At 40.5% G+C, this 24594-nt stretch overlaps 1 protein-coding gene across 1 annotated transcript in view; it reads left to right on the top strand.

Moving 5' to 3' along the window:
- zmp:0000001236 (mastermind-like protein 2) overlaps positions 1-23263 on the top strand; it is a 42299-nt gene extending 19036 nt beyond the window's left edge. The window contains exons 2-5 of the mRNA XM_044354500.1: positions 10856-12088; positions 21339-21503; positions 21609-21717; positions 21802-23263. Of these exons, the coding sequence (XP_044210435.1) occupies positions 10856-12088; positions 21339-21503; positions 21609-21717; positions 21802-22646 (2352 nt within the window). The 3' untranslated portion in view covers positions 22647-23263. The remainder of the gene's footprint in view (positions 1-10855; positions 12089-21338; positions 21504-21608; positions 21718-21801) is intronic.
- Positions 23264-24594: the final 1331 nt, after the last annotated feature.

The following is a 24594-nucleotide window of genomic DNA, read 5'->3' as shown; positions in this document are numbered from 1 at the left end:
GGGTTAAAGTTACTCCTTAAAGTTAGGCGACCTTCGTCATCATGGCAACAATAAATACCATGGGCTTACGGTTAGGGGGTGATTGTAGTTACGATTTTTTTTTTTTAATTGTCCTGACTCGTGGTTGGAAATGTATCACTCACAGTTGGAAACAGGAATCGAATAGCAGTCTCCTATTGCAAAGTCCATTTTTTGCAATAGCAATTTTTTTGGGTTAAGCTATCCACCCAACCTTACACCTCTGAATTGACTTGTATAGTTGTAATCTGAACTGCACCACTTGTCCAGGTCATAGTTACTATGGCCGCTAAATGGCTTCTGTCACGCAAACGTAACAATAGGTCATTTTTTGGCAACTGACATTACGACCTATTGTGTCGTTTTTCTTAGGAGGACAGACTTATTCTACCAGATGATTCCCATGGTTTTCATAAATTGCATTCTTTTTGTGGCAGTCAAACTTCATCCAAAGACTTTCAGCAATCACAAGTTTGAAAACCCAGTTGTTGTTTTTTTAAGGCCACAGCAATCAATAATCAAGGCAAACAGTTTTGAATGTAACTGAATTGTTTGTTTTTCATTTATGATAGTATCTAACTTAAAATCTAAGATATATCAATATCATGTGATGTTTTGTTTCTGTCCTTCTGGGAAATGTCAGGCTAATGATAAATTTTTAGAGGTCACATAGTTTCTACACCATGATCCCCCAATGTTCCCCCTACCACACACACTTTTTCCTCGGTTGGAGTCAGTGAGAGCTCTGCAGTGTTTTCTGTGTCCGTCTCTGCCAGCGCCGGTCTACACAGACCTTATTTGGAATGTCAGAACTGATAGGAGTGGGAGTCAAACAAAGCTTCCCACTCATTTATTTTTTCTTCTTACTTTCTAGCTGCAGCAGTCCCTTTTCAAACCGAACTAGCTGAGGATTGTTACAGAGCATGAGTGCAGATTAGTATGACTGCTCGCCTGTGCTAATGCATGTGTGTGTAATTTAAGTGAAAGCTGAGAGAGATGACAAAACTCAACAAGTATACCCTTTTCAACTAGTGGATTTTTCAAAGCTTTCTCCATTGAAGCAGTTTAAAACACTAAATGTGTTTCCCCTCTCTAAAAGCATGAGGCTTATCAAGACCTGGCTGAGTGAAGCAGCATTAGCACAGCATTAACCACTCAGCCCAGGTTTCCCACGGGAGATAAAATGGATCCTTGTTTCACTGGGAAATCGGCACAGCAATGCTACTAAAGAGCACTTTGCTGCAATCACATCAGGTATTGATATTGTTTCCTGATTTGGAACTGCAGGCGGTGTGTTGGAAAGGAAACATCAAGGAATTCATAATCCAAATAGCTGAGTGATAGGACATAAACAGCTGATAAATGCTAAATACAGTACAATTAAAGATTATCTCATCAATAATTACTGTAGCTGCTGAATAATGCACACTATTTGGATGCCTCACATTAGCTAGTGAAGCTAGATGGTTTTCTTTCTAGTAGCCAGAGATATTACTGGAATGGCTCAGGACTGTGTTGCTCAACTCAGCAGTGGCACTATTGGCTCTAACCCTGCTGCAGCTGCATGCTGAAGAGCAGCCAGATGTTTGAGATGGTGAAATGAGCCTAGCAAGCAGGAAACGGTTCTGCATGCCATAGGAATCGTCTTTGAAAACAGGAAGGGAACTTGTTCCCTGCTTATGGGCCTTTTCCTGTGGCATGACCGGAGGCAGGCCTTGTGTTTGACGGTTGCTGGGAAAAAGGTACTTGTGGTTGTATGGCAATAGCCTTTTAAGGGTACAAACATGCTAGGAGAGCTTTAGACCTGTTTAACAAGGGATTTGTTTTCAGAGGAGCTAAAATCATCTGTCTACTGTCTCATGTGGCCTCTCTTCCAGGTGTAGTTTCACCTCTGCACTTGTTACATTTTTGTGTAATGTAATAGTTGAATAAAAAATATATGTGAGTTTAACCCATGTCATGTTGCTCCAGGCTGCCTTAAGAGCCAGATTTCAGGGCTCTTATTATCCTGGTTTACTTAAGTGTGATAAATACAGTAACTAATCCTAACATCCAGGATTGTTAACTTGAGAGATTTTCTTTCATTTTTTATGCTCACAGTGACCTCTGCTGTTTGCAGGTATTGTTAATTTCTTATTCTTAAGCCTTTGCTCCTTTGAAGCCTTTAATGTTTTGATTCATGTTAACCCTCCCACACCCTCAAGCAGTTTCCCAGACTAAAAGTTGTTTCTTACCTCCTGTGTCTCACCCTTAAGTAGGCACAGAGCACGTATACAATTCAAAGAAACATGTCATCATGTTAGATACATCATATCCTGTCATTTTTGGTACAGTACTTTAGATGTGAATTGGAATAGCAACATAGGATAGAGGGTGTTTCCATCACTTTGAGTATTGGACCAGTGAGAACTTAAGCCTGTGTTACCGTTAAATTAAACCCTTTGAGCTGCAATAGCAGCTTAGCCTATATGCAGCTGACAAGCAAGCCCTATATGACTGTATGCTTGTTAAATGGTGGGACATCTTCCTGTCCACTGCCTCTATTCTCTCTTTTAGAATGACTAGTGAGGACAAAGGTAGCAGTTGTGTTTAATAGAAAAAAAAAAATATTCTCAGGCCAAAGTGTGAGGTCAGGATTGGGCAGATAAACCTTCAAATGATTTTCCAGTTTGCTCAATGTGTTATGGCCAGTGAATTTGAACATATCCTGTAGTCTCCCACTTTGAAACATTTGCTGGGGGCGGCTGTGGCTCAGGAGGTAGATTTAATCCCTGGCTCTTCCTGTCCATGTGTCGAAGTGTCCTTGAGCAAGACACTGAACCCCAAGATGCTCCTGAAGGTCAGGCCAGTGCCTTGCATAGCAGATCTGTGTATGTGTGTGAAAGGGTGAATAAGAGGCAAAAATTGTTCAGTGCTTTGTCCACTCAGATAGAATGGTGCTATGTACATGCAGTCCATTTACCATTTACCATATTGAAGGGATCCCTTTTACTCTGGAAGGTACAACGGTGCTGCATGGGATTGCTCCTGAGTCCAGGGAGCCCTCAGTAAATGTCTCTGTGTTTAAGAATGACATGTAGATGAGAGGCGACAGCAGTGTCAGGAGCTCTGTGAGCCGCATGGCCATGGATGATGTGATGTGACGGCTTGTCACTGCGATGTTGGTGACCTGTGGTACGCCTGCAGTGGCGTGGCCTAGCTGGTGCTGCTGTGATGCCTTGACAGAGTCTGTTTCTCCCTCCCTCACATACTCAAACACCCCATATTTGTTCCCAGGATCACTTTACCACTATCCTGCCAGCCTGGAATCAGGGGGTCAGGAACCACAGCTCTTCAACTCCCTGTTTTGTACCTGATAGGAGAATATGATTATTAGATAATATTTACAGGTCCACAACAATTCAATATACATTTTTTAGATAATTAAAAATTATAATATTTTTATTAAATATTCATGTTAATTAATGACTAAAACACTCTAAAATGTGGATAAAAAATACATAGATAAACATTTTACAATAAATATGATAATGTATCTTCCCATATTAATCCTAAAATACCTCATGACTTGAGATATCCCACTCACAGTCGTGAAGAGCAGCTTTACTTGTCCAACCACCCTCAGTTCACGACTCTCATCATTGTAATGGGTGTGCAGTGAACAGTGACTGCAGGGATAGCAGCATCGCTTGTAACTTTTTTTTAAGGGGCCCCACATATTTTCTTCGGGGTCCCTGCATATTTTCGGAGCCGCTTCCTCATGCTTCCTTTAGCCTCTGGGATATCACATTAAACTTGTCTGCTTGATTCTGAACAAAGGGCATACCAAAGCAAGGACTGATTGGAATGCTGGCTTATAATCTGCATCTGGATAATGGAGAGCTGATATTTGAATGGGAATTGTCTTGAACAGGATTTTTAGTGTGCAAGCTGCCTTTTATTAAACTACCACGTTTTTCCATGGAATGTTGGAGCTGAGCTACAGTAACTGCTAAAAAAAATCTGCCTTCAGTAAACATAATGGATGATTTCTCTTCAAAGGAGCTCTTATCATCTTTTCCCATTTCCCAGAGGCTGCCACAAAGCTGCCTCTCTCTCTTTTTTTTTTTTTTTTTTTTTCCTGCTGCCGCTGCTGCTCATCCTTCTCTCCTGCCTGCTCTCTGGAGGGCACCCTCAATCTAATACAACTGTGTCAGGAAGTGTGGGGATGCAAAGTGCTGATGAGCCAAAAGTAGCCCACCTCTGCAGTGTGCTGCTACGTCCCAACACGTGCCAGCCTGATTAGGGAAGCACACCGTGAACCTCTGCTTACATCCCTGTGCAACCTTATGGCACATGCCCTGTAGAAACAGATTAAATATGTTTCTTTTGTACAGGAAATATGTGTTATGTGTCTGGTGTTCCAAGTGTTTTGAGAAAAAGGAGTTACTTGAAGTTCATAAGTCACTGTGTTAAAAAGAATAAAACCTATAATGGTGTAATCATTTTGTCAGCACTAATTTTTCTACCAAAACATACTGCAAATTGTTTTAATTTAATGCCAAGTTTAACTGCCAAGATTTCCAAGTGGCACATATCTCATTTTGGAATGAACCTCTCTTCTAAACCTTGTTTCAATAGATATCTAGCGCTGTATTTCCTACTAGATTGTCATAAAACACATAGTATATGCTGTTGTAGCATATTTTTATACATATGTTCAATTATATTTTGCTTGTCGCTGCCTTATTGCACCCCTCAAATGGATCTCCTTCATTCTTAGTGACACGCAAACCTGAAATTAAAGCCGAAAAAGTTGAACCTAAAAATGCAAAATTGTCAGTATTTTTGGTAACAATTTCCATGATACCCATGTTTATAATGCGTTATAAACATAATTATAATGCGCTATAATCTGCTTATAGAAATGTATAAGTATAGTTATAAGCAGTCATAATTATTTATAATGCTTTATAACAATAATGATAACACATTATAAAGCATTTTATAATGACTTATAGAGCTGGGTGATATGGACAAAATCAAATATCACAATATTTTTTGACCAAATACCTTGATATCGATATTGTGACAATATTGTGATGACTATTGGTGCTTTCACAAAATATTTACAAAATGAGATTTTTGATAAATAATCATGAGTAATGCCTATATTATAACTTAGTGGGTAAAGACAAATAATTAAAACAACTATAACAGTCTGGTAAGTTCAGAAAATTACATCACTTTACTTCAATGCAGCCTTTGAAACCAGGAAAAGACACATCACAATACTACGACTTCCAAAATCTAAGACAATATCTAGTCTCATATCATGATATTGATATACTATCGATATATTGCCCAGTCCTAATGGCTTATAAGGTCAACTATCAACTACATTATACTCACTGTTATAATGAATTATAAGTGATGTGATTCTAAGTTAGTGGTCATTGGGTGCTTTAACTGAAGTAATGAAATTCCTGAGGTATAGGCAGATTTAATACATTAAAAGCTGGTTTTAAGTAACTATAAGTGCTCATTGTTTACTTTAAGTAAAGTGAAAAAAATATCATTAAATCTATGCAAGAAATGGGTGAGTTATAAAAAAAAAATTCGCCCCCCGTACAGTTGTCATGAATGAGGAAACTAGCTATAGAGCCCAAAACCGGTTTTTGTACCAGGCTATAAACTTGTTTATTTCTGCTGTAAAGTCAGGCATTTATCATGGGGGTCTATGGGGATGGACTGACTCGCTTTTGGAGCCAGCCTCAAGTGGCCATTGGAGGAACTACAGCTTTTAACTCGTCTGCATTGTCTTCATTTTTCAGCCCCAGAGATCGCTGCTTTATTATGATACTTGACCTTATAAGTCACTATAAAATGCTTTATTATAATGTTATGATTATTCTTATAAAGCGTTATGAATATTTATGAGTGCTTATAACTATTATAATTATTAAAATTATACAGTGCTATTTAAGCAGATTATAACGCATTATAAGTTTATAATGCATTATAGACATGAGCATCATACAAAGTGTTACTTATAGACATGGCAGTCGTAGAAAGTGTTACTGTATTTTCTCCTGTTGGTAGTACATATTCATAGTCAGCCAGGAACATTTCTGTTGTTTCATCATAGAAAATACATTGTGTACATCTTTCCATTACTTGAAATGTGCTTAATAAAAACAATTCATGGCTTTGTAACAAATGAAGATGAAAAAAATGAAAACCGTTTATAAGAAAGACAAAGCAGAATATGACAGTCCCTGTCGTCCCTGACCTGATTTTACTGAAACTATAAATTGCTTTGTGAATTCACATACTAAATCGCAGCAGTCTCAGCCTCAACATCCTTACCTTCCCTTAAATAATTAAACATTTCAAGTTATCCGGGATGTTATATTCAATTTCACTAGATATAGCACAATGGCTTACAGCTTAGCAGTAGAAACCCTATAATTAAAATACTTTCTCAGCATTCTGCCAGCAGAGCAAAATTTTGTATGACAGCTGATCTTTGGCACTGGTCTGAGGGCTCTTGTTTCTTATCTGGCAATAAGCGAGCTGAAATCCCCTCTTGCAACAGTATGCAACCTGCAGAACCGCATAAATATTATGTCTCCCTAGGAACACAATAGTCGTATTTAGTCCTTTATTTTGGGACTGTTTTTCCATGTCAAATGCCGAAAGGAAGGTTTCTAACTCTCGCAGGAGCAGATTGCAACATGTTTCAGGGCTCTGGCGAATAGATTAAAGGCTGGCGAGCTCGATCTTTTGTTGAGCCTCACTCTCATACTCAAACACACAAACACAAAACCTTCGAATACTTTCAAACCTATACCCTTCAAGCATGCATGGCTGTGAGGGCTGTGCCACTGGACTGACAGATGGTACCAGGAGGCCTGGTGTTGTGTCCCTGTGATGGCTCACCCGGAGCCCCATCCACAGTGCTCAGCATCACCACACTGCTCAGCTTGACACACAAGCCTTCAAGCTCCCAGGAGCAGATAGCCTTTGTTGACATGGCCACAGTCATGTTCCTCACTGCAGTCAGAGGACATCAATAAGCAGCACTGAAAAGGTTATTTTCAAAAAATGTCATCTATTGTTGATTCATTTACAGTACACCTTGCCATTCACTTGAATAAAAACGTGTGTCCAAACGTTTGACTGGTGCTTTATGTAAATATTTTTTGTGGAACTGTGTCCACAAGTAGGTCAATTAAAGCAGATAGGAAGGCTGCAAGTTGGTTGTATAATGATGTCATTGGTGGATGCTACAAAGAGTTACCGCTTGTTAAAATCTTTAAAACACCATGTATGATATGATCTTTTCCTTTGTAGCTATGAGAAGTTTAGATGAGGGATTTTCTAACTTCCAGCAAAAATAGATTCTTTTATTAGCCTTGGTTTTGTGTTAACAAAATCCTTAAATGTGTGTTCTATTCACTACTAAAATAGACATTGACAGCAGTGAATTACATTTTACCAATACAAATGAATGTTAGCAGAAATGCCGTCTTCTCTAAAATGATCGGTATATAATACATATGTTTGAGCCTCTCATGCTGCAGGAGTCACTTTCAAAGTGGTTCAGAGCTTCTAAGCTCATTAAATGTTAATCAAAAAATCTATTTTCAGATTACTTGGAGATCTGTCATGAGGATTTCAGGCCAGCTAGGAGACCACTGCTTCTGAGTACTGAGTGAAAATGGTTATCCTTTATTTGATGGAAAAAAAATATATATATACGTGTAATTTTTAAAATATACATACACTATATGATTTTTAGGCTTGGATGTTAGTTTTTCTTTATTTTGAGTGAAATAGAGGTCGTATCAGGATACCCACATTACAGTGATCTAACCTTGAGTAAATCTCAACAGCACAAAGTCTTGAGAAGCTTGGGCTTTGAATTTTGAACTGAGAACTGTTCTTGACTACAGTCTATTTTTAAATGGCACAGAGGCAGTAGTGAGGCAACCCTGTCTCACAATGGCTTTTTGCAACACATCCACTGTCCTTTCCATTATTCATGATGTGTTTTCTCAGACAGTGCCTTGAACCATGAGGAGTACTCCTGTCTGTCTTCTCCAGAAAGAGCCCTGTGGAACGAGAGAAAGTGTGTATGTGATGCATACACTAGAAGGCCTGTTTTCATCTACATTTGGGGAAAAAAACAGATGTCCAGTAGTATGTGGAGATGTTTACTGTAATAGTCGGGATCCCAGTGAAGATGGCAAAGGGGAGCAAGCTAGTGAATGAGACACACTGTAGATGAACTTTTGAAACATTTCCAAGTTAAAATTGTATGTGTCTCTGTAATTCTCTGTATTAACTTGGCATCGTCCAACCAGACTGTCATTGCGTCATCCGACAAGATTTCTCTCTCTCTGGTCTGTTGAGAACTTTTCTACTGGTTTACTTTTGTGGCAAAATATATTTAACTTGAAAATCATATTGCTTCTCTTTTGCAAGTATTGCATTTTATAGTTAAAGTTTAACTTGCAAAGGTTCAAATGAACTAGTATTTTATTTAAAAATGTATATAATCACGCTAGGTGAAGGCTGAATTAAACTGAAAGGACCATATTACATGTTATGCATTTTTCACCTGTCGAACAAATTGTATGCACTGCACTGCATGACTAGTTAATTAATTAACTAGTAATGTAAAACTTTATAGTTATCGAATAATTTCTTACCCTCCAGACAACCATTTATTTCCACTCATTTCAGCATTTGAATATTTAAAATCACTGTTGGTGCATTTATGGATATTTTGACATGAGATTTTAGAGTCACATTTTACATTTTAATGCAGGAAATCACTAAATAAACAGGGTACTTTTCACAACATCAATGTTTGTTGTTTGTGCTCTGATAACATATTGCTGACAAAAGTAGAGGAAACAAATCGGTTACTCTCGCTTGACTTTGACATAGCCACACACATCTCAGCTCTATTTTTGCCTGGTTGGATGTAATGTGCTTTTATTCTGCCTTCATATCATTGTTTCGGTCACTGTCACAGAGTTCATGGCAAGCTTCAAGTCTTTGCAAGTTGACTTTCCTACTGTGCTGCAGTAAACTGAGACTAGTGGCTTCCTGGTTGCCAGGAAGTCATTATAATAGGCATGCTTTTGTAAATGGTCTACACTAATGTTACATATAACAGTTCCTACTCACCAGGCCAAAACCATGCAAAACCCACTGGTATGATCCTTTAAATAGATCATTTCAGTCCTTCCCCCTCTCGGTACAACATCACCATAATGAACATAATTATCATCATCCATGCAATATGTTGAAATACACACACACACACACACACACACACACACACACACACACACACTTAAAGCTTTAATAAAGGATGCTTGGTGAGTCACAGAGATATTTGTACCTTGATTAAAATGCAAGGATGTATCTCTAAACAATTGTTAAGAGCATTAGCAGAAGTAATATAGACTCAGAGTAGAAATGTAGTGAACTGCAGGATTCACTCCAAACCCTCAGGCTATGAATCATCTTAATGTAACGTGTGCCAGCAGGTGGAAATGACTCAAATTTGTTCTCACAGTGAAATATGCAACATACTGATACTCCTCTCCTGTGCTCAGGTTGCTGTACAATCAGAGCCATTTGATTTTCATGTTGGCACCACATTAAATGATGGTCAGATAATGAGTAATTTTTATGTATATACAACAGTGTGCCTGAGATTGCCACTGGATAGACAATTTCTTTCTCAGTGAATTGATGTTAATGATAGGCTCACATGAAAGAAGACGCTTTATTATTTTGTTGGCATGACAGTAATATCAATGCCTGAAAATATAAATTATCTAATTTTTACTATGATAACATGAGCATTTTGTTAGGGTTTTTAATGCTTCAGTTTCACGGAGTGTTAGTGAGTGGTTAGAGTTGTGAGTCATTGCTATGTGCCTATAACGGTAAATGAAGACATGGGATAGAAGGAAAGGAAGTCAGATATCTGCACCAGCATGTTAAGCAGAATCTCAGCCACAAAGGAGAAACTCTGCTATCTAACAAAGCACAATGGAGGAAAATATAATGTATGCAAATGAGGGAAACAGACAAAGACCCTATTCTACTCTCTGCGGTCTGTCGACTATATCAGATTTCTAACTATCTTCTCAGCCCATCCACTGCATTCAAACTGCAGTATATCAAAACAATTTTCTAAATGCTGCAGCAGCATTTTCCTCATCGCTGCATTGCAAGTGTTTAAATACAATTAAATATGAAAGCTTTGTGTTTTATTTGAATGTATCTGCATGGTCTTACTAAGTGAAGTGACTGGGTGATTTATGTTAGAATAAAACATTTCAGATGTCATCACTGCTGTAAATCAACAATTATTCTACTGAAAACTATTGTCTTTTGATAACAATAAGAAGAAGAAACTTTATATATTTGCACTTTTCTAAACAAAGATTACAAATTGCGTTAAAACATAAAAGCAAATACTGGAACAGAATTACGAAGTAAAATAAAACCGATCTTTTTGTATTTCATATCGTCAAGAGAGTACAGCATCTACACTCCTGTGAGGAAATTGTGAAATTGAATTAATTTACATAGTTAAACATAGCTGGGTGTAGAATTTAATGCAACCATACTGACAAGACAGCTTTTGAATCATGTGCAATAATTAAAATCTTGTTATAATTTTTTATTTCTTTTGGGTTAGTCCCGAAATCCATAACCATTACGGTGTTTTCTAAAAAGCACCTAAATAATAAATTAGTGAGATAAAGTTAAGGTTATAAAATCTTTTCTTTCGTGTTTTTTAATTCTGTTCTGTTGTGTTTTGCAGCTTCAAGGATCTTTGCGCAGGAAGATCGAGGGACATGCACCAGGACATGCCACAAAGCAGAATGGCCTCTCGTGTGGCTTCTCTGGATCAGACTTTAAGCGAGTCCGTGTGGACACCGGTGGTCTGGGACATGGGTCATGTAACCATAACTTAACCCAGTCTCATTCTCTGCAAGGGTCCTCAACCATGGGCATGCAGAGGAAGAATTACATGATGCCCCATGGAGTGGGGTCAGACATATTCAGTATGACCCTGAAAGAAATGAAAAAAGAGCCTTCTGAGGTCCAGTCTTGTGGCCAGTCAAATGCAGAGATGATTTTTGACTTCAAAGATGAAGGTGGTGGACAGATCGACCCAGAGCTCCAGGATCTGTTTGATGAGCTGACAAAGACAGTGCCCCCGCTGAACGATCTGGACTTTGAGAAGATGCTGAAGCAGGATGATACGTTCGGTTTGGATCTAGGTCGGCCAAGCTCTGCAGGAGCAGCAGCCAGTTTGTGTTCCCCAATGGAGAAGCCGATAAAGACGGAGCACTCCCCAGATTTTGGCCACGTTCACGGTGGCTCACCACAGCTTCGACCAGCCTCAGCAGGGCCTTCTTTCACATTGACCAGCACCTCTTCTACCACCACGTCGCAGAAAGCTAACACTCAGACAGGACACCCGAGAGGCATGTCTTGCTGGCCAGAAATATCCCACGCAGAGCAGCTTAAGCAGATGGCAGCAAACCAGCAACAGCCAAGCTCTCTGCTCCATCACCACCACCAAACACCACCTGCAGGATTGACCAGCTGGGTCACTGCCATGAGTACCCACTCTACCACCAGCTCCTTCCCCCAGGACAAGGTCTCCACCCCAGCCCCGCCTAGCCAGCAGAGAATTGGCTCCCAGAGTAAAGGGATCAACAACTGCCTCTTCAAGTCAAATGGCCACAATGGTTCCCATCATTTGGACATGAAGGTTCTCAGCACCAAGCCCACGTTGCACTTCAGCCCCAAAGCACCCCATTCTGCCAGCCAGCAGATGCCTATGATGGCAAGTTCAGTGAGCAAGACTTCAACCCAGCAGCAGCAACAACATTCACCATCAACTGGCCAGAATCAGCCACATTCAGCTCTCCATTTCCAAAACCAACAGATCTCCACGTCAGCGGCTCTTTGTCTGGAGCCCAAGTCTGTTCCCCTGCATGGAGCAGGGCTGCCATTCAAACTGTCACAACAGCAACAGCGACAGGTAAGGGCTCTATTCAAAATTGCTTCACTTATAGCTGCTCTCAGGTGAAAACCTTGTATCTCGAGATGTTTCAGGGTTTAGAGCAAAATGGCCTTGTGCTTACTTTGTGCTTGTTTAGGTTATGGCAGTAACCTGTCACCTATAAGTTAGAGGTTGGAAGTACAACATTTTCTAGTTCAATCACCCAAATGCTTCATTTCTTGAATGATTTTATTTTGTTGCTGTAAATGTTAAATGGCTGGGTTGTGTATTTCAATACACTGCGCTCTATATGCAAAGTAAATAATATAGTATAGGCTGTCCGTTTTTCTGCTGAAGGTGTAATAACATGATACACAGAACAGTAAAACACTCTCTTCAGTCTTCCTCATCAATCAGGTCCCTCACTGTGCTCGCGGCAGCCAACCAGCTGTCTGAAACTGAAACAATGCAATGCTGTTTGTTTTTGGACTTTATTGTCATTGTTCTAGCTGCTGTCTGTGCCTTTGCTGCTGTGACTCCCTTGAATATGTATTTCCCCTGAAAGTGTTTTGACGATGACACAGATTTCCAGAGCATGGTAGATTAACATGCAGGACTTCTAATTTCTCTGCTTGTCATGGTGGCTCCCCGTCAGGGCACAGATATGCACAGCGGGATTTGCTAATTGGAGGTTGTTAGCTACAAGGGACAAGTGGTGGAAAATGACAGTAATCTGCTTAGCCTGGTGCCGGAGGTTGAATCACTGATTTGTTATGATTGGGGAGATTTGGACCGCCCCATCTTTCATTTTTGCACTAACAGTATCTGTAGCTGTCTTTGTGTGAAATGATAATGCAAGCCACACAAGAGAACTCTCATAACCTCTACAGATCAAGGGAATTACTTGAGTGACTGGGAAAGGGCGGGAGGAGGGAGAGAGGGAGTTATAGAGACATGGAAGTAAATGAGGTAGGATGACAAATACATCATCACGCCTGAGTGAAACAGAACCAGTTTTACCACTACACCAGAGAGCCATTTACACTCTAAACAGAATGCGTGGTTGTACACGTCTTAAAACTCCCTTGAAGTCACTTTAAAATATAATTAACATAATGTTATGATTAACATAAATGAATGAAGCAGAAATATACAAAATCTTTAAAATTAGTGAATAATCTAAATAAGCTTAACATTTTTTTTATAAACAACACATTAATATGAACTGGTTAGTAATAGCATTAGCAGTAGTATTACCTTTTAGTATCAGTATCAGATAATATTGATGTGGTTCTGAAACATTTCAAACTTAAATTATATACAATAAAAAGGGTACATAATTACAGTAGGGGGAAAGAAGTGGAAGACACTTAGAAGATCTGGATATCAAATAATGAAAAAGCCTTGATTGGATTTTTATAAATTATTTTAAAAAGCACACTTTTCCAAAGCCCAGAGCTCCTGAAAGTAAAAGCCCCGTCACCTCTGGTCTTTAAAATGATGAGGACATGAAGCTGTGCTTGAGTTCATAGGGTGTTCGGTGAGAAAACTTTCCCAAGGACATTTTGTTTTAATGTGCAGTTTCTTTGAACAAATAAAACAAACAGACATGAATTTAGGCATATGATAGCTTTGGAATTGTGGAGAAACAAACAAGAGTCATCTTTTAATTTTAGAACAAAAAAGCTTTTCCACTCAGCATGTACAGGGTTAAAAGTCCAGCTAATGAGGAAGGGACAGCTCACAGAGAGGAGAAAAGGAGTAGTCTCTTCCCACAGTGAATTGAATTAGTAATGCCAGAGAAATAAAGGTCCTGAAAGAGTGCCCTGATCCCCTGTGTAACACTGGCGACTAGCAGTGGGCTTCCTCCCACTAAGTGAAGCGGTCCATGCTTTTTTAAAATCAGCCAGAGATGTGGTGCTTTGGTGCTTGTTTGAAGCTTCTTACAGTTTAATAATCAGTCATTGAGTCAAGCATGTCAAAATTCAAATCCTCCTCTGTAACTCAGAAAAAATACCGCACTCACTTTAAGCATGAATACATTCTCTGGCAGTATAGAGGACACTAATGCATTAATGCGTGCAAACCTGAGTTGCCATGGTTGGTGGGAAATGCTATCTCATGGACAAAATGTAGTGTTGCTAGTCACATCAGTGTTGTGTATTTAAGCTGAAGAAAGGGGGGAAAATACTTTTAGGGTTCCACTTTACCCAGAACAAATGCATGAGAGTGTCAATAATAATAATAAATAGTGATACATTTAATTCATACCACAACTTTCATTCAAACACAGTGCTACAGTATTAGTAACATAGAACACACAACATAAAGAAAATAGTAATAAGAGTTAAGATAAAAAAGACTTCCTGGATAGAAAGGTTTTTAGGCGTTTTTTTAAAAGAGACTAGGGTCTGTGCTGCCCTCAGATAGTTAAGAAGGCTGTTCCGCAGAAGGCTCGATCCCCCATGGTGCAGAGCTTAGTACTGGGGGCCCGGAGGAGCAAGCTGCTGGTAGATCTGAGGGTACTGGTGGAGGTTTGTGGTATGATCGGTTAGTGTAGGTAGTGAGGCGCATGCCTTGATGGATTTGTATGTGAGTAGCAGGACTGTAGTCAATCCTGAAGTAGACAGGGAGCCAGTGCTATGAAAACAGAATTGCTCTTATAAGTTTGTATTTTTTATATTCTGTGAAGAGCATATTGCAGTCGTCCAGTCTTGAGGAGATAAAGGCATAGTTTCTCTGCATCTGACAGGCTTAGAGAGGGGCAGAGTTTAGAGATATTTTTGAGATGGTAGAAAGGGTTTTGCACAGATGTCTTATATGGTCATCAAAAGTCAGTTGAGGGTCAAACCTAACTCCCAGATTAGTGACTGAGGAGGAAAGGGGGATGTCCTGGCAGTCAAATGTGAGATGAGGTATGGGGGATGACTGAATCTAGTGTGGAGTGCCAATAAGAAGAGCTTCAGTTATGCTGCTGTTTAACTTGTGGAAATTTGTGCTCATCCAGGCCTTTATCCCCTTAAAGGTAAAGTCAGCGATTCTAATCCAATACACTTTTTGTCACATTCAGTGAATATCTCCTCACAGTCCGCTGTCTGTTCTGTGTGTGGGCTGAAAAAAAATCTGGTGTTCATACACAGCCCTGTCTCTGTAAATGGGCATGTAAACACAGTGCCTCGGAGCAAGCCACACAACACTACTTGGCCAGTCAGCAAGGGGCATTTGTGCTCATACACAGGACAGGGGGAAGTCAGTCAATCTCCCGTCTCCAGCACCCGTTGAATGGTGGGGGAGGGCTGGAGAACTGGAGAGAGGCCATGACCACATGGCATAGAAAGTGTTTAGAAAGTGTTTTCTCACAGAACAGATAAGCTTCCATTTTATTAAATGTATCAATCCACACTGAATCCAAGGACAGTCTCATGGACGCCCCCTGCATTTTTTGTGCTCAGAGTTTATTTCTGTCACATTTTGTGAAGCTTAATCTGAGCAGCTGTTGTGTAAATTCCACAAATATCCCGCTATATATGTGATTTCAACTTATTAACTGTATCAATGAATCAATAAATACAAACGATTTCTTCCTGTGGAGCCAATATATATAACTATTTTGGTTCAGTACATTTCTGCTGTCAGTCAGCCTGGTGAAGGCAGTTATGCCGGCCGCTGTCCTCTCAGCTCCCCAGGAGCTGCAGCTGACAGATGGCTGCTTCTGTGGACAGAGATGCTGAAGGCAGGACGAGTGAGAAGTGCGGAGGCTGCAGAGAGGTGGAGTGTGGATGGACTGTTGTGTTAACATGAGGTGAATTTTTTTTCCACTCATGATAATGTGTGAGAGGAACAGAAGTGACTCTACAGCTGACGCATTTCTCTGGATTCCGCCATATTTCTCTTTTGGTTGTTGCCGTGGCAATGCACATCCATGAATTTGGGGGGTGGAGTTCCTGAGTTCAAATATCAACAATCTTTCTCCAGAATGACTGACTCTACCTTTAAGACAGGTGCTGACGCGTGACATGGCTGCAGAAGGGCTTGGAGTAGTTTTGATGTATAGCTGAGTATCATCAGCATAGCAATGAAAAAACATCCCATTGCTGCTGATGACACGTACAAGGGGGAGCATGTAGAGGGTTAACAGGATGGAGCTGAGAACCGATCCTTGCTGAACACCACGGGGTGACAGGGAGCAATCTAGACCTGCATCCTCCCAGTGAGACACACTCAGTCCTACTGGGAAGGTGGGACTGAAACCACTAAAGTGCAGCGTCCACATGGCCCACATGGACAGTTCAGTGGTGGTGTGGAGGTGCTCTAAGAGGATAGTGTGATCCACAGTGTCAAATGCAGTGATCAGGTCAAGGAGAATCAGGAGAGAGAGGGACCCTGCATCAGCTGCCATCAGCAGATCATTCACAACCTTGAGCACAGCTGTTTCAGTGATGTGTACTGAATGAAGATGTGACTGAAATTTTCCAAATAGCTTGTTGTGTTTAAGGTGGTCCTGAACTCAGAAGCAACCACCTTTTCCAACACCTTGGACAGGGAAGAGAGGTTGGAGATAGGTATTTAGCTGGCAAGAACTGGGTCCAGGGTGGGCTTCTTGAGGAGGGGGCTGATGACTGGGACCTTGAGGCTAGATGGAACACTACCAGTTTGAAGGGACAGGATGATAGTTTGGGTTATCAGGGGTCTGATAATGGGGATGTATGATTTGAGCAGAGCTGTGGGAATGGCGTCCAGGGCACAAGTACAGGGTTTCATCTTCCTGAAGGTTTCCTCAATGTCTGCCTGACACCAGTAAAAAGGAGTAGAGACAGCGACCTCCTTACCTTGCGAGGTAGCTGGAGTCACAAGATCGCAAGATTACAAGAATCCATCTTGTCATGTTTCAAGTTATGCACTTGTGTCCAAACCACTGGTGGTTTGGATCAGTCAGCGTCCTATGAGGATTCTTGCGTGATGGCGTGATCTTGTGATCTTCTGATCTTCTGATCTTGTGATCTCGTGAATCCAGCTGCCTCGCAAGGTAAGGCAGTGATAGACAGTGTTTCATTCAATCACCTACCAAGTATTTTTTGAAAGTGCCCACCCTTTTCCAAACAGTTTCCAAGGACGACTTCTCAGATGGTTCTGTGTAACAAACCATCTAGCGCGTCAGGTTAGCAAGCTCCCAGACAGATGATCGATGACAAGAGGAGGGCAGAGAGGAAAAGCTGGACATCAGAGAGCGGATGTTGTTGACCTTGGCTCTGAAAAAGTCAATGAACCGTTACATCACTCTTCTGTAGCCTCAATTGGGGAAGATGATTGTGGCTTCAGGAGATTATTTATTTTGTAAAAAAGATGCTTAGGGTTGCCAGGATTGTTATTAATTAGGTTGGAGTAGAACTATGACTGAGCATCTTTAAGAGACTTTGAGTAAGTCCTTTGACGTTTACAGAAGGCCAGTTTATGGACAGCAAGCCCAGAGCATCTGATGCATCGTGCCAGGACATGTCCAGCTGTGTTTATTTTCCGTATGTCATGAGTGAACCAGGGAGCAGAGTGTGAAAAATTGACCTCATGTGTCTTGACAGGGACATGTAGATCAAAGACTCAGATACTGCTCAGAGATGTATTGTAGAGTGCCACTAGTTCATCCACCGATGCAGAAGCTGGGCAGTTGATGTGCTGGAGGTCCATAGTCATGATGGCTGGGTCAATGCTTTTTTTGTTACAAAAAAGCATTTGACGCTTAGGGTTCGTAGGGGGTGACAGGGATGTCAAATCTATTGAGATCACCTTGGGGTTGGACACACCCAGATCATAGACCTGAAGGTTATTGATGGGGGCGGAGTTAGTAATAACCAGGTCAAGTGTGTGCCCCCTGGTGTGTGCAGGGTCATCAACATGCTACTTCAGACCAAGACACTCAATCAGACTCAGGAACTCCACTGCATAATGACAATAGGGGTTGTCGACATGTATATTCATATCACCAACAATGACAATGTTGGTTGACATGGAGTAGAGTAAGGTAAGGAGGTTGTGTATCTCAGGTAGGAAAGATGAGTTTGGTTTGGGGGGGGGTTGGTAGATGAGAAGTACCATCATGGAGTATGGACATTTTAGAGCCAGACATTCAATAGAAAACAGATCAGGCATTGGCAGAGGAGACAGTTTCAGTTCAGCCCAGTGTATGATTGCCAAACCACCACCACGGCCAGAGCTGCCGGCTTTTTCTATGTAACTATAGCCAGGAGCGCAGGCCTCATTAAGCACAGAGTAGTCCCCCAGTTTATGCCAGGTTTCAGTTAGGCACATGAAATCAACCTCCTTGTTCAAGATGTGGTCATGTATGAGGAGGGATTTAGCGGTGAGATTTTGTATTAAGTAGTTCTATGGTGGCAGGAGACAGAGCTGAGGATGGAAGTCTCTGCAAACTCTGCAGTACACTGTAATCCACTCCAAATTTTGCATCTCACCTGGTATAGGGTAGTCTTGCGATATTGGCAATGATGACGCCGAAGTTTGTTTTGGTTCCGTATTCCACGTTGAAACTACAGTGCGAGCCTCAATGGTCAATTCACAGTTCACAGTCAATTGTCTATTTAGCAAAGAGGAGCAGCAGCCGGTATACGCTAGCATTCCCTCGTAATGAAGACTAGCCTCTCTCCCACCGCGACACAAGCACCAAAACAAATTTTGTACTTTTTGAAAAAGAAAGACAATCCTGGTATATTAAAAATGATTGCAGGCCTTTGTTATTTATTATGTCTGAGCTAAAATTCATTACTGATTTTTCCACTGTGAAAAGTGGTTTCCTACCAGTTGTCAAAAAAATTGTATGTAATTTTGCAATAACTAAATGCCATACAATCATCCACACAGGTACAGAAAGGACCATCTGAGGTGTGTTGATTCAGCCAATGTTAAGTTAGTGCAGCAAATTATTATTTTTCGCACTGCAAATTGATCTTGCTACTGAAAAAGTTTATTCAGCTTGAAAATTGACCTGATATAGTTATGAATTTCATTTTAGCTGTTAAGTTCCATAGTTTTGATCAAGTAGTATTTGACTTTCAATCCCTTTACATTGTTGTTGGGTGCTATTCAAATAAACAGGCCTTGCCTTTATAGCTGTACACTAATGTGTGTGTATATTTGTTTTATGTATCATATTTGAAGCATTCACATTCTGTTTTACATTTATGACATCTGGCAGACAGTGTTATCCAAAGTAACTTACACTTCTGCTTAGCATAAGACAACACTATAAAATCAAGCGTAGACAGACATTTGGCAGCAATTTCATCATCCCAGTGATTAGCTTCAGCTAACACAGATTTCCATTGGAACACTTAAAGAGAGCATACTTCGCTTTAAACAAGAAGTCTCTCCTTTTTGAAAATACAGCAACTACTTTAGATTAAGGTTTGTTTGCAGTAAATAATGACTCCTCAACTTGTGTTGATGATCTTGTGGCACCACATCCCTCAGTCAGGATAAGAGCGGGGCCATGGGGGTTGAGCCTACCAAGTCACTCTGGCAGTGCTGTGAAGGGAGTACTTGTTTCCTGGGAAAAGGAGTTGCGGCCAAGTCCAGATGCCGAGGCGCTCCCCAGGGACAGCGTCCTGAGTCCATACTGGAGGAAGTGCAGTGTGAGAGCCGGCAAGGCTGGGCCTGGATCACTGTCAGCTGCCTGCACTGCCGCAGGATGGGAGACTAAATCACTCCGCTCCTTCTCTGAGGCCTGAGCCACATGTGGTATTCATTTACAACAAGCTTGTGAAGAATGAGAGGAGGGGGGGAAACATGGAAAACAGCTTTATGACACATCAGGATGACAGAGAGGATTACTCAGTTGTACATGCAAAAACACCCCTCATTGGGTTTTTCTTACAACAAAGATGGAATAAGCCCTCTCCAGTGTACCTCTGTGGGGAAAATGTCTGTGATGGTCACAATTTCTCACAGTCTCGATAACTGGATACAGTGAATCAAAGCCAGTGACTCTGCTCTCTAGAGTAACAGGAGAAACCACTGTTTTGATGTTTTAGTCCCTGTGTAACCTCATTGCCATGCTTGGTTTGCTGTGTGGGTTGAACTCAGGCAGAGAAGGTGAATATTAGCTCATGTGAAATGGCTTGTGACTTCTGATGAGTTTCAACTTCCCTCATTTTCTAATCCTGTCTCGTTAGTTCTTCATAGTTTAGTCCCATTCATTATCATACACACATACACACACTCTCTCCCTCTCTCTCTCTCTCACACACACACACACACTCCCCTCTCTTTTTTCTGTTTTTCTCTCGGGGACCACAAAGTCACCACCCTGTAGAGATTCATCCTCTGCAAAGATTCTGTCCTCTAAGTAATAGCTTCTGCTAAATGCACTGTTGGATTTCTAATCCATTTCACCCTGGGAAACATTTTAAGTCAACACAATGACTGACACTGTATACACAGCATGTGTTGACTTGGATTTGGTGCACATTAACCTCATTCATGACAAATGATCGCACTTGGTAAAGGCTTAAGCATAGTATAAGTGTCCTTGTGTCCATAAGACAAAAAGGTTTTACTTGGAGCGCCTGGATGGTCTTCACAGCTGCCAGAAAAAGCTGAAAAATATGCATTACAAGGACATATAACATCTCAAACACCCATGATGATGAAAGCTTATCTGTGAAAGTATAACTTGAGGACAAGACTTCAAACAAAAAGCTAGTTTGGATTTCTCAATCTCATTTGAGGGCTGCTGACTACAACATTTTAATCAGTGTGATAGTGTCAGGAGCCAAATGGGTTTCTAGTGGATGGAATGCCTCCTTGCCAAACACAACACAGTGATCAGTAAAGGAGAGCTTATTAAATGGAGGTAGTCATGGTGCTGGCGCTTAACTCCCCATCGGCACACATTTCCTGCTGTCTCAGGGATTCTTTCCACTCTCTTTAGACACAATTATCAAGGGAGAAGCAGGCCTTGAGGAGGGCTCGCACTCCCCCTTCCAAAAAAAGCCTCTCTCCAAGTCTCCCTTTTTCATCTGCAGAGGGAGTAGCCTTGACCACATTCTGGAGGTTGAATAGTATCTTTGACACAGATCTATGATGTCTTGTAGAGTTTTGCCCTCTAGTGGTCAACTTATATTATTGCACTGTTTTATGTTTTGTGTTTTTCTTTAACAGCTTTTACAGTACTTGGCTCCAATGTCCAGGCATTTTGCCTAGAAGAGGCAAAAAGATGTGTTTAAAAATTAAAAAGTAGCACCACTGACACTAATGTAAAACATGTGTTTCTTCTTCCAAGGGTGTTCCTCCTGGTCCGAGGCTGCCCACTAACGGAAACTTAGGGGTCATGTCAACCCAGTCGCAGCCACGACCCCCAGCACCCAACAGCCAGCAGAAAGGCCCAGTCAAAACTCAGGCTATGCAGAGACAACTTAACCAACAACAGCACACCATCAGCAATTCAGTAAGCCATATTTTACATTTTACATATTTCATCAATCATTACATGGTTACAATTTTGTGAGAATTGGTGAATCACACAATCAGAAATCCCAACTTTACATTTCAGGACAAAGACAATACACATGATCAGTTCAGTCGTCATCTCACAAGACCACCACCTGATTACAAGCAGTCAAGAAGTATGGTGGGAGTTCAGCAAGGAAACATCTTCACAGGTACTGTACATTTCTGATAAGACAGAAACTTTAAATGCTGACAAGTGATCCTTATTGTAATCAGTTTTCTTGGTATCTCTTCAGGTCAAAACTCCTCCCAATCTTCCAGCAATGGCCCTGAGAGTGACCTACAGTCCATGTCTTGTCACCTCCCAAGTGCGTCTGGTTCAAAGATTAGTCCTTCACCATTAGACCGCAGATTTGGTATCGGGACAGACTGTCATCCGAGTTCTTGTATTGGCCAATTCCAGCAGCATAATGATCAGAATCGAATCGGACTAAATCAAAATAAACCTAGGTTCCTAGGGCCAAACACGCAAAGAAATTCTTTTGGGATGAACAATGTAGCAGGTGTACAACACCCAAGAACAACAGCTGACCTACATTCCTCTGGGGTACCAGGACAGGGTCTCGGAGGCTTATTGACAAATGTCAACATGGGCTGGGGCTCAGCCAACAAGCAAGTGACAACTGGACTCGGTATTAGGCGCCTACCCAACCCACTACAGTCTCAGGGTGCGCAGCTGGACATGCCAAACCATCCGTACCAACAGAGGCACATCGGCCCTCCCAATCAGGTAGCACCAGATATCAGGATGCTCCCTCTTAACCCCTCAATAAGAGACACAGGTCCAAGACCGAGCCAGTCAATGCTAGGCTCTCCATCAGCAGGGGGAAACCTGAACCAATCTTCTCCTGAACAGAGGGTACCAGCAGGCAACTTTGCAGAGGCCAGTCCCAGTTCTAGCAGCTACCAGAATAATCGGGCCAACCGTCTGACCTTTGACTTCCTCCCAGAGGGAGACAACACAGTTCCAGGGATCAACACAGACTCAGACTTCATAGACTCTCTGCTCAAGTCTGGCTCTGGGAATGATGACTGGATGAAAGATATAAATCTGGATGAGATTCTGGGCAGTCACTCGTGAAATTGTTTCACACATTAGTAAAAATTGACCTGCAGCTCAAATTATAGAGGGTATAGATGTGAGGTGTAAGGGGTAACATTTGTAAATAATGTTTAAATGGAATTTTATAAACCCATATTATTTGTTTTCCAAGTATACTGTAATGTTTTGTATTGTATTTACTGTGAAAGGAATTTGTGTTCCGTCCTGTACTCGGCATATTTTATTCCTGGTATATTGGCCAAGAAAATGCTTTTCTTTACAGTCACTGTTTTTGTGATCTGTTTGTCATATTCATGCTGTAGTGCTGTCGTATAGGATAAAATACCAAATTCACACTGTGAAAAGAAAACATTGCTGTGTTGCTTTCAAGTTCATCTTGGTATTCAAAGCTAAGTTTCTAAATCTGCATCCACTATTTAGCATGATATGGTATTTACCTGCAGATGGTTTGCTACCATACGCAGAAAATCTTGCCACAACAAATGTTTTCTTACTCATTGTTCAAGCTTTTTCATCTGTGGTAGTTTTGGATGTGATTTAAATAATGTAACCATTCATTTTGTGATATTTAATAAATATTGGGATAGTAATGAGACATTATAATACATGTAATTAATAAAACTGATTTGAATAAAGTGTTGCTTATGTTCATTTGTTTCCCAGCAGTGAGGCCCTTATATTGTTCAAATGATCGGTTTCTAAAAGATCCAGGATATACTAAAAGATTTTAGATGAATGCACGTCACATTTGGATGCAATTTGTACATGAACTGTTTGTAAACGTCTCATCAAAATGATTGGAGCCAGTTGCAGGCCAAGCAGGCACCTTTTATTGAATTCCTCTGCCTTACTGGTGCTCATGAGCTGTTTGATTGCATATTATCACTAAAAAACAACAGAATTGTATGAATCAGTGTAAAAAATATATACATCTACATTTAAATAATTTCAATTTGAACAATTCTTTTCAGGGAAATGATATTGTTTTTGCTCTTTTTTTAGTTGTAGGTGCAAAATGATAAGTTATTCATCTCTGCCTAATGTGTTTTCAGTTTTGAAATCACAAAGGAGTTTAAAACATCCAGACAGTATTCTGCATATACTCTTACATGTGACAGGACAGCATTTATCTGGTAAAAAAAAAACAGACAAAGCTGAGACTTTGTTCAGGACAAACATCCAATTTCTACTTGGCACTTATGAACAACAAAGTCAGAGTGATGAAAGAACAACCATATGTATGTGCAAATAAAGATCAAATTATATCTTCAGATGTCTGCTGTTGAGAAATTCTAATATTGTTGTTGAATGAAGGGTTTTCACACAAAGTGCTATATGGATTTCAACTTTCAACAGTAGAAATGATACTATTGATATTTATAATCTGATGACTCTCTCAAAGGATGACAAATAAACATTGGAGGCCTGGTTGAGTGACAAACACACTGTGAATACAATCAATCAAACATGATCCATTCCATGCCCTGTCAAACTGATTTATTGAGAATTGCACTGAAATTCTATGAATCTGCAAAATATCTTCAGGTGCAGTAGTGCAGAATTTTCTTTTCACTCTGTGATCACCTATAAAAAAATGGAAACTACCCATGGAATAATTGCGTATGGTGCCACAATACAATAAAAAAAACATATTCACATCCAAAATAAAATAATAAAATATTTTCAATCACAGTCATCATCAGATGTAATATTGTTTAAACATTTATGTGATAAAGTGTATATGGGAACGAACTACCACAGCCTTAAACAAAGAATTAGAGAACAAGAGGCTCATAAAGCAAGAAGCTCTTCATTAGCCTGTAGCAAGTCAGTTGTGTAAATATTCACCTCCTATCTCTTCCTTCAGAGTTCAGGGCTTTAGCATGTTAAGCAGCACAGACAAGAGAAAAAGTTGTCTGAGAGAATGTTTTGGATCAATTCTCGAGGCCCCTCCTTCTTTAAAATT

Source organism: Thunnus albacares, chromosome 6, assembly GCF_914725855.1.
Source record: "Thunnus albacares chromosome 6, fThuAlb1.1, whole genome shotgun sequence".
Lineage (NCBI taxonomy): Eukaryota > Metazoa > Chordata > Actinopteri > Scombriformes > Scombridae > Thunnus > Thunnus albacares.
This window is presented reverse-complemented; position numbering and strand designations above follow the sequence as displayed.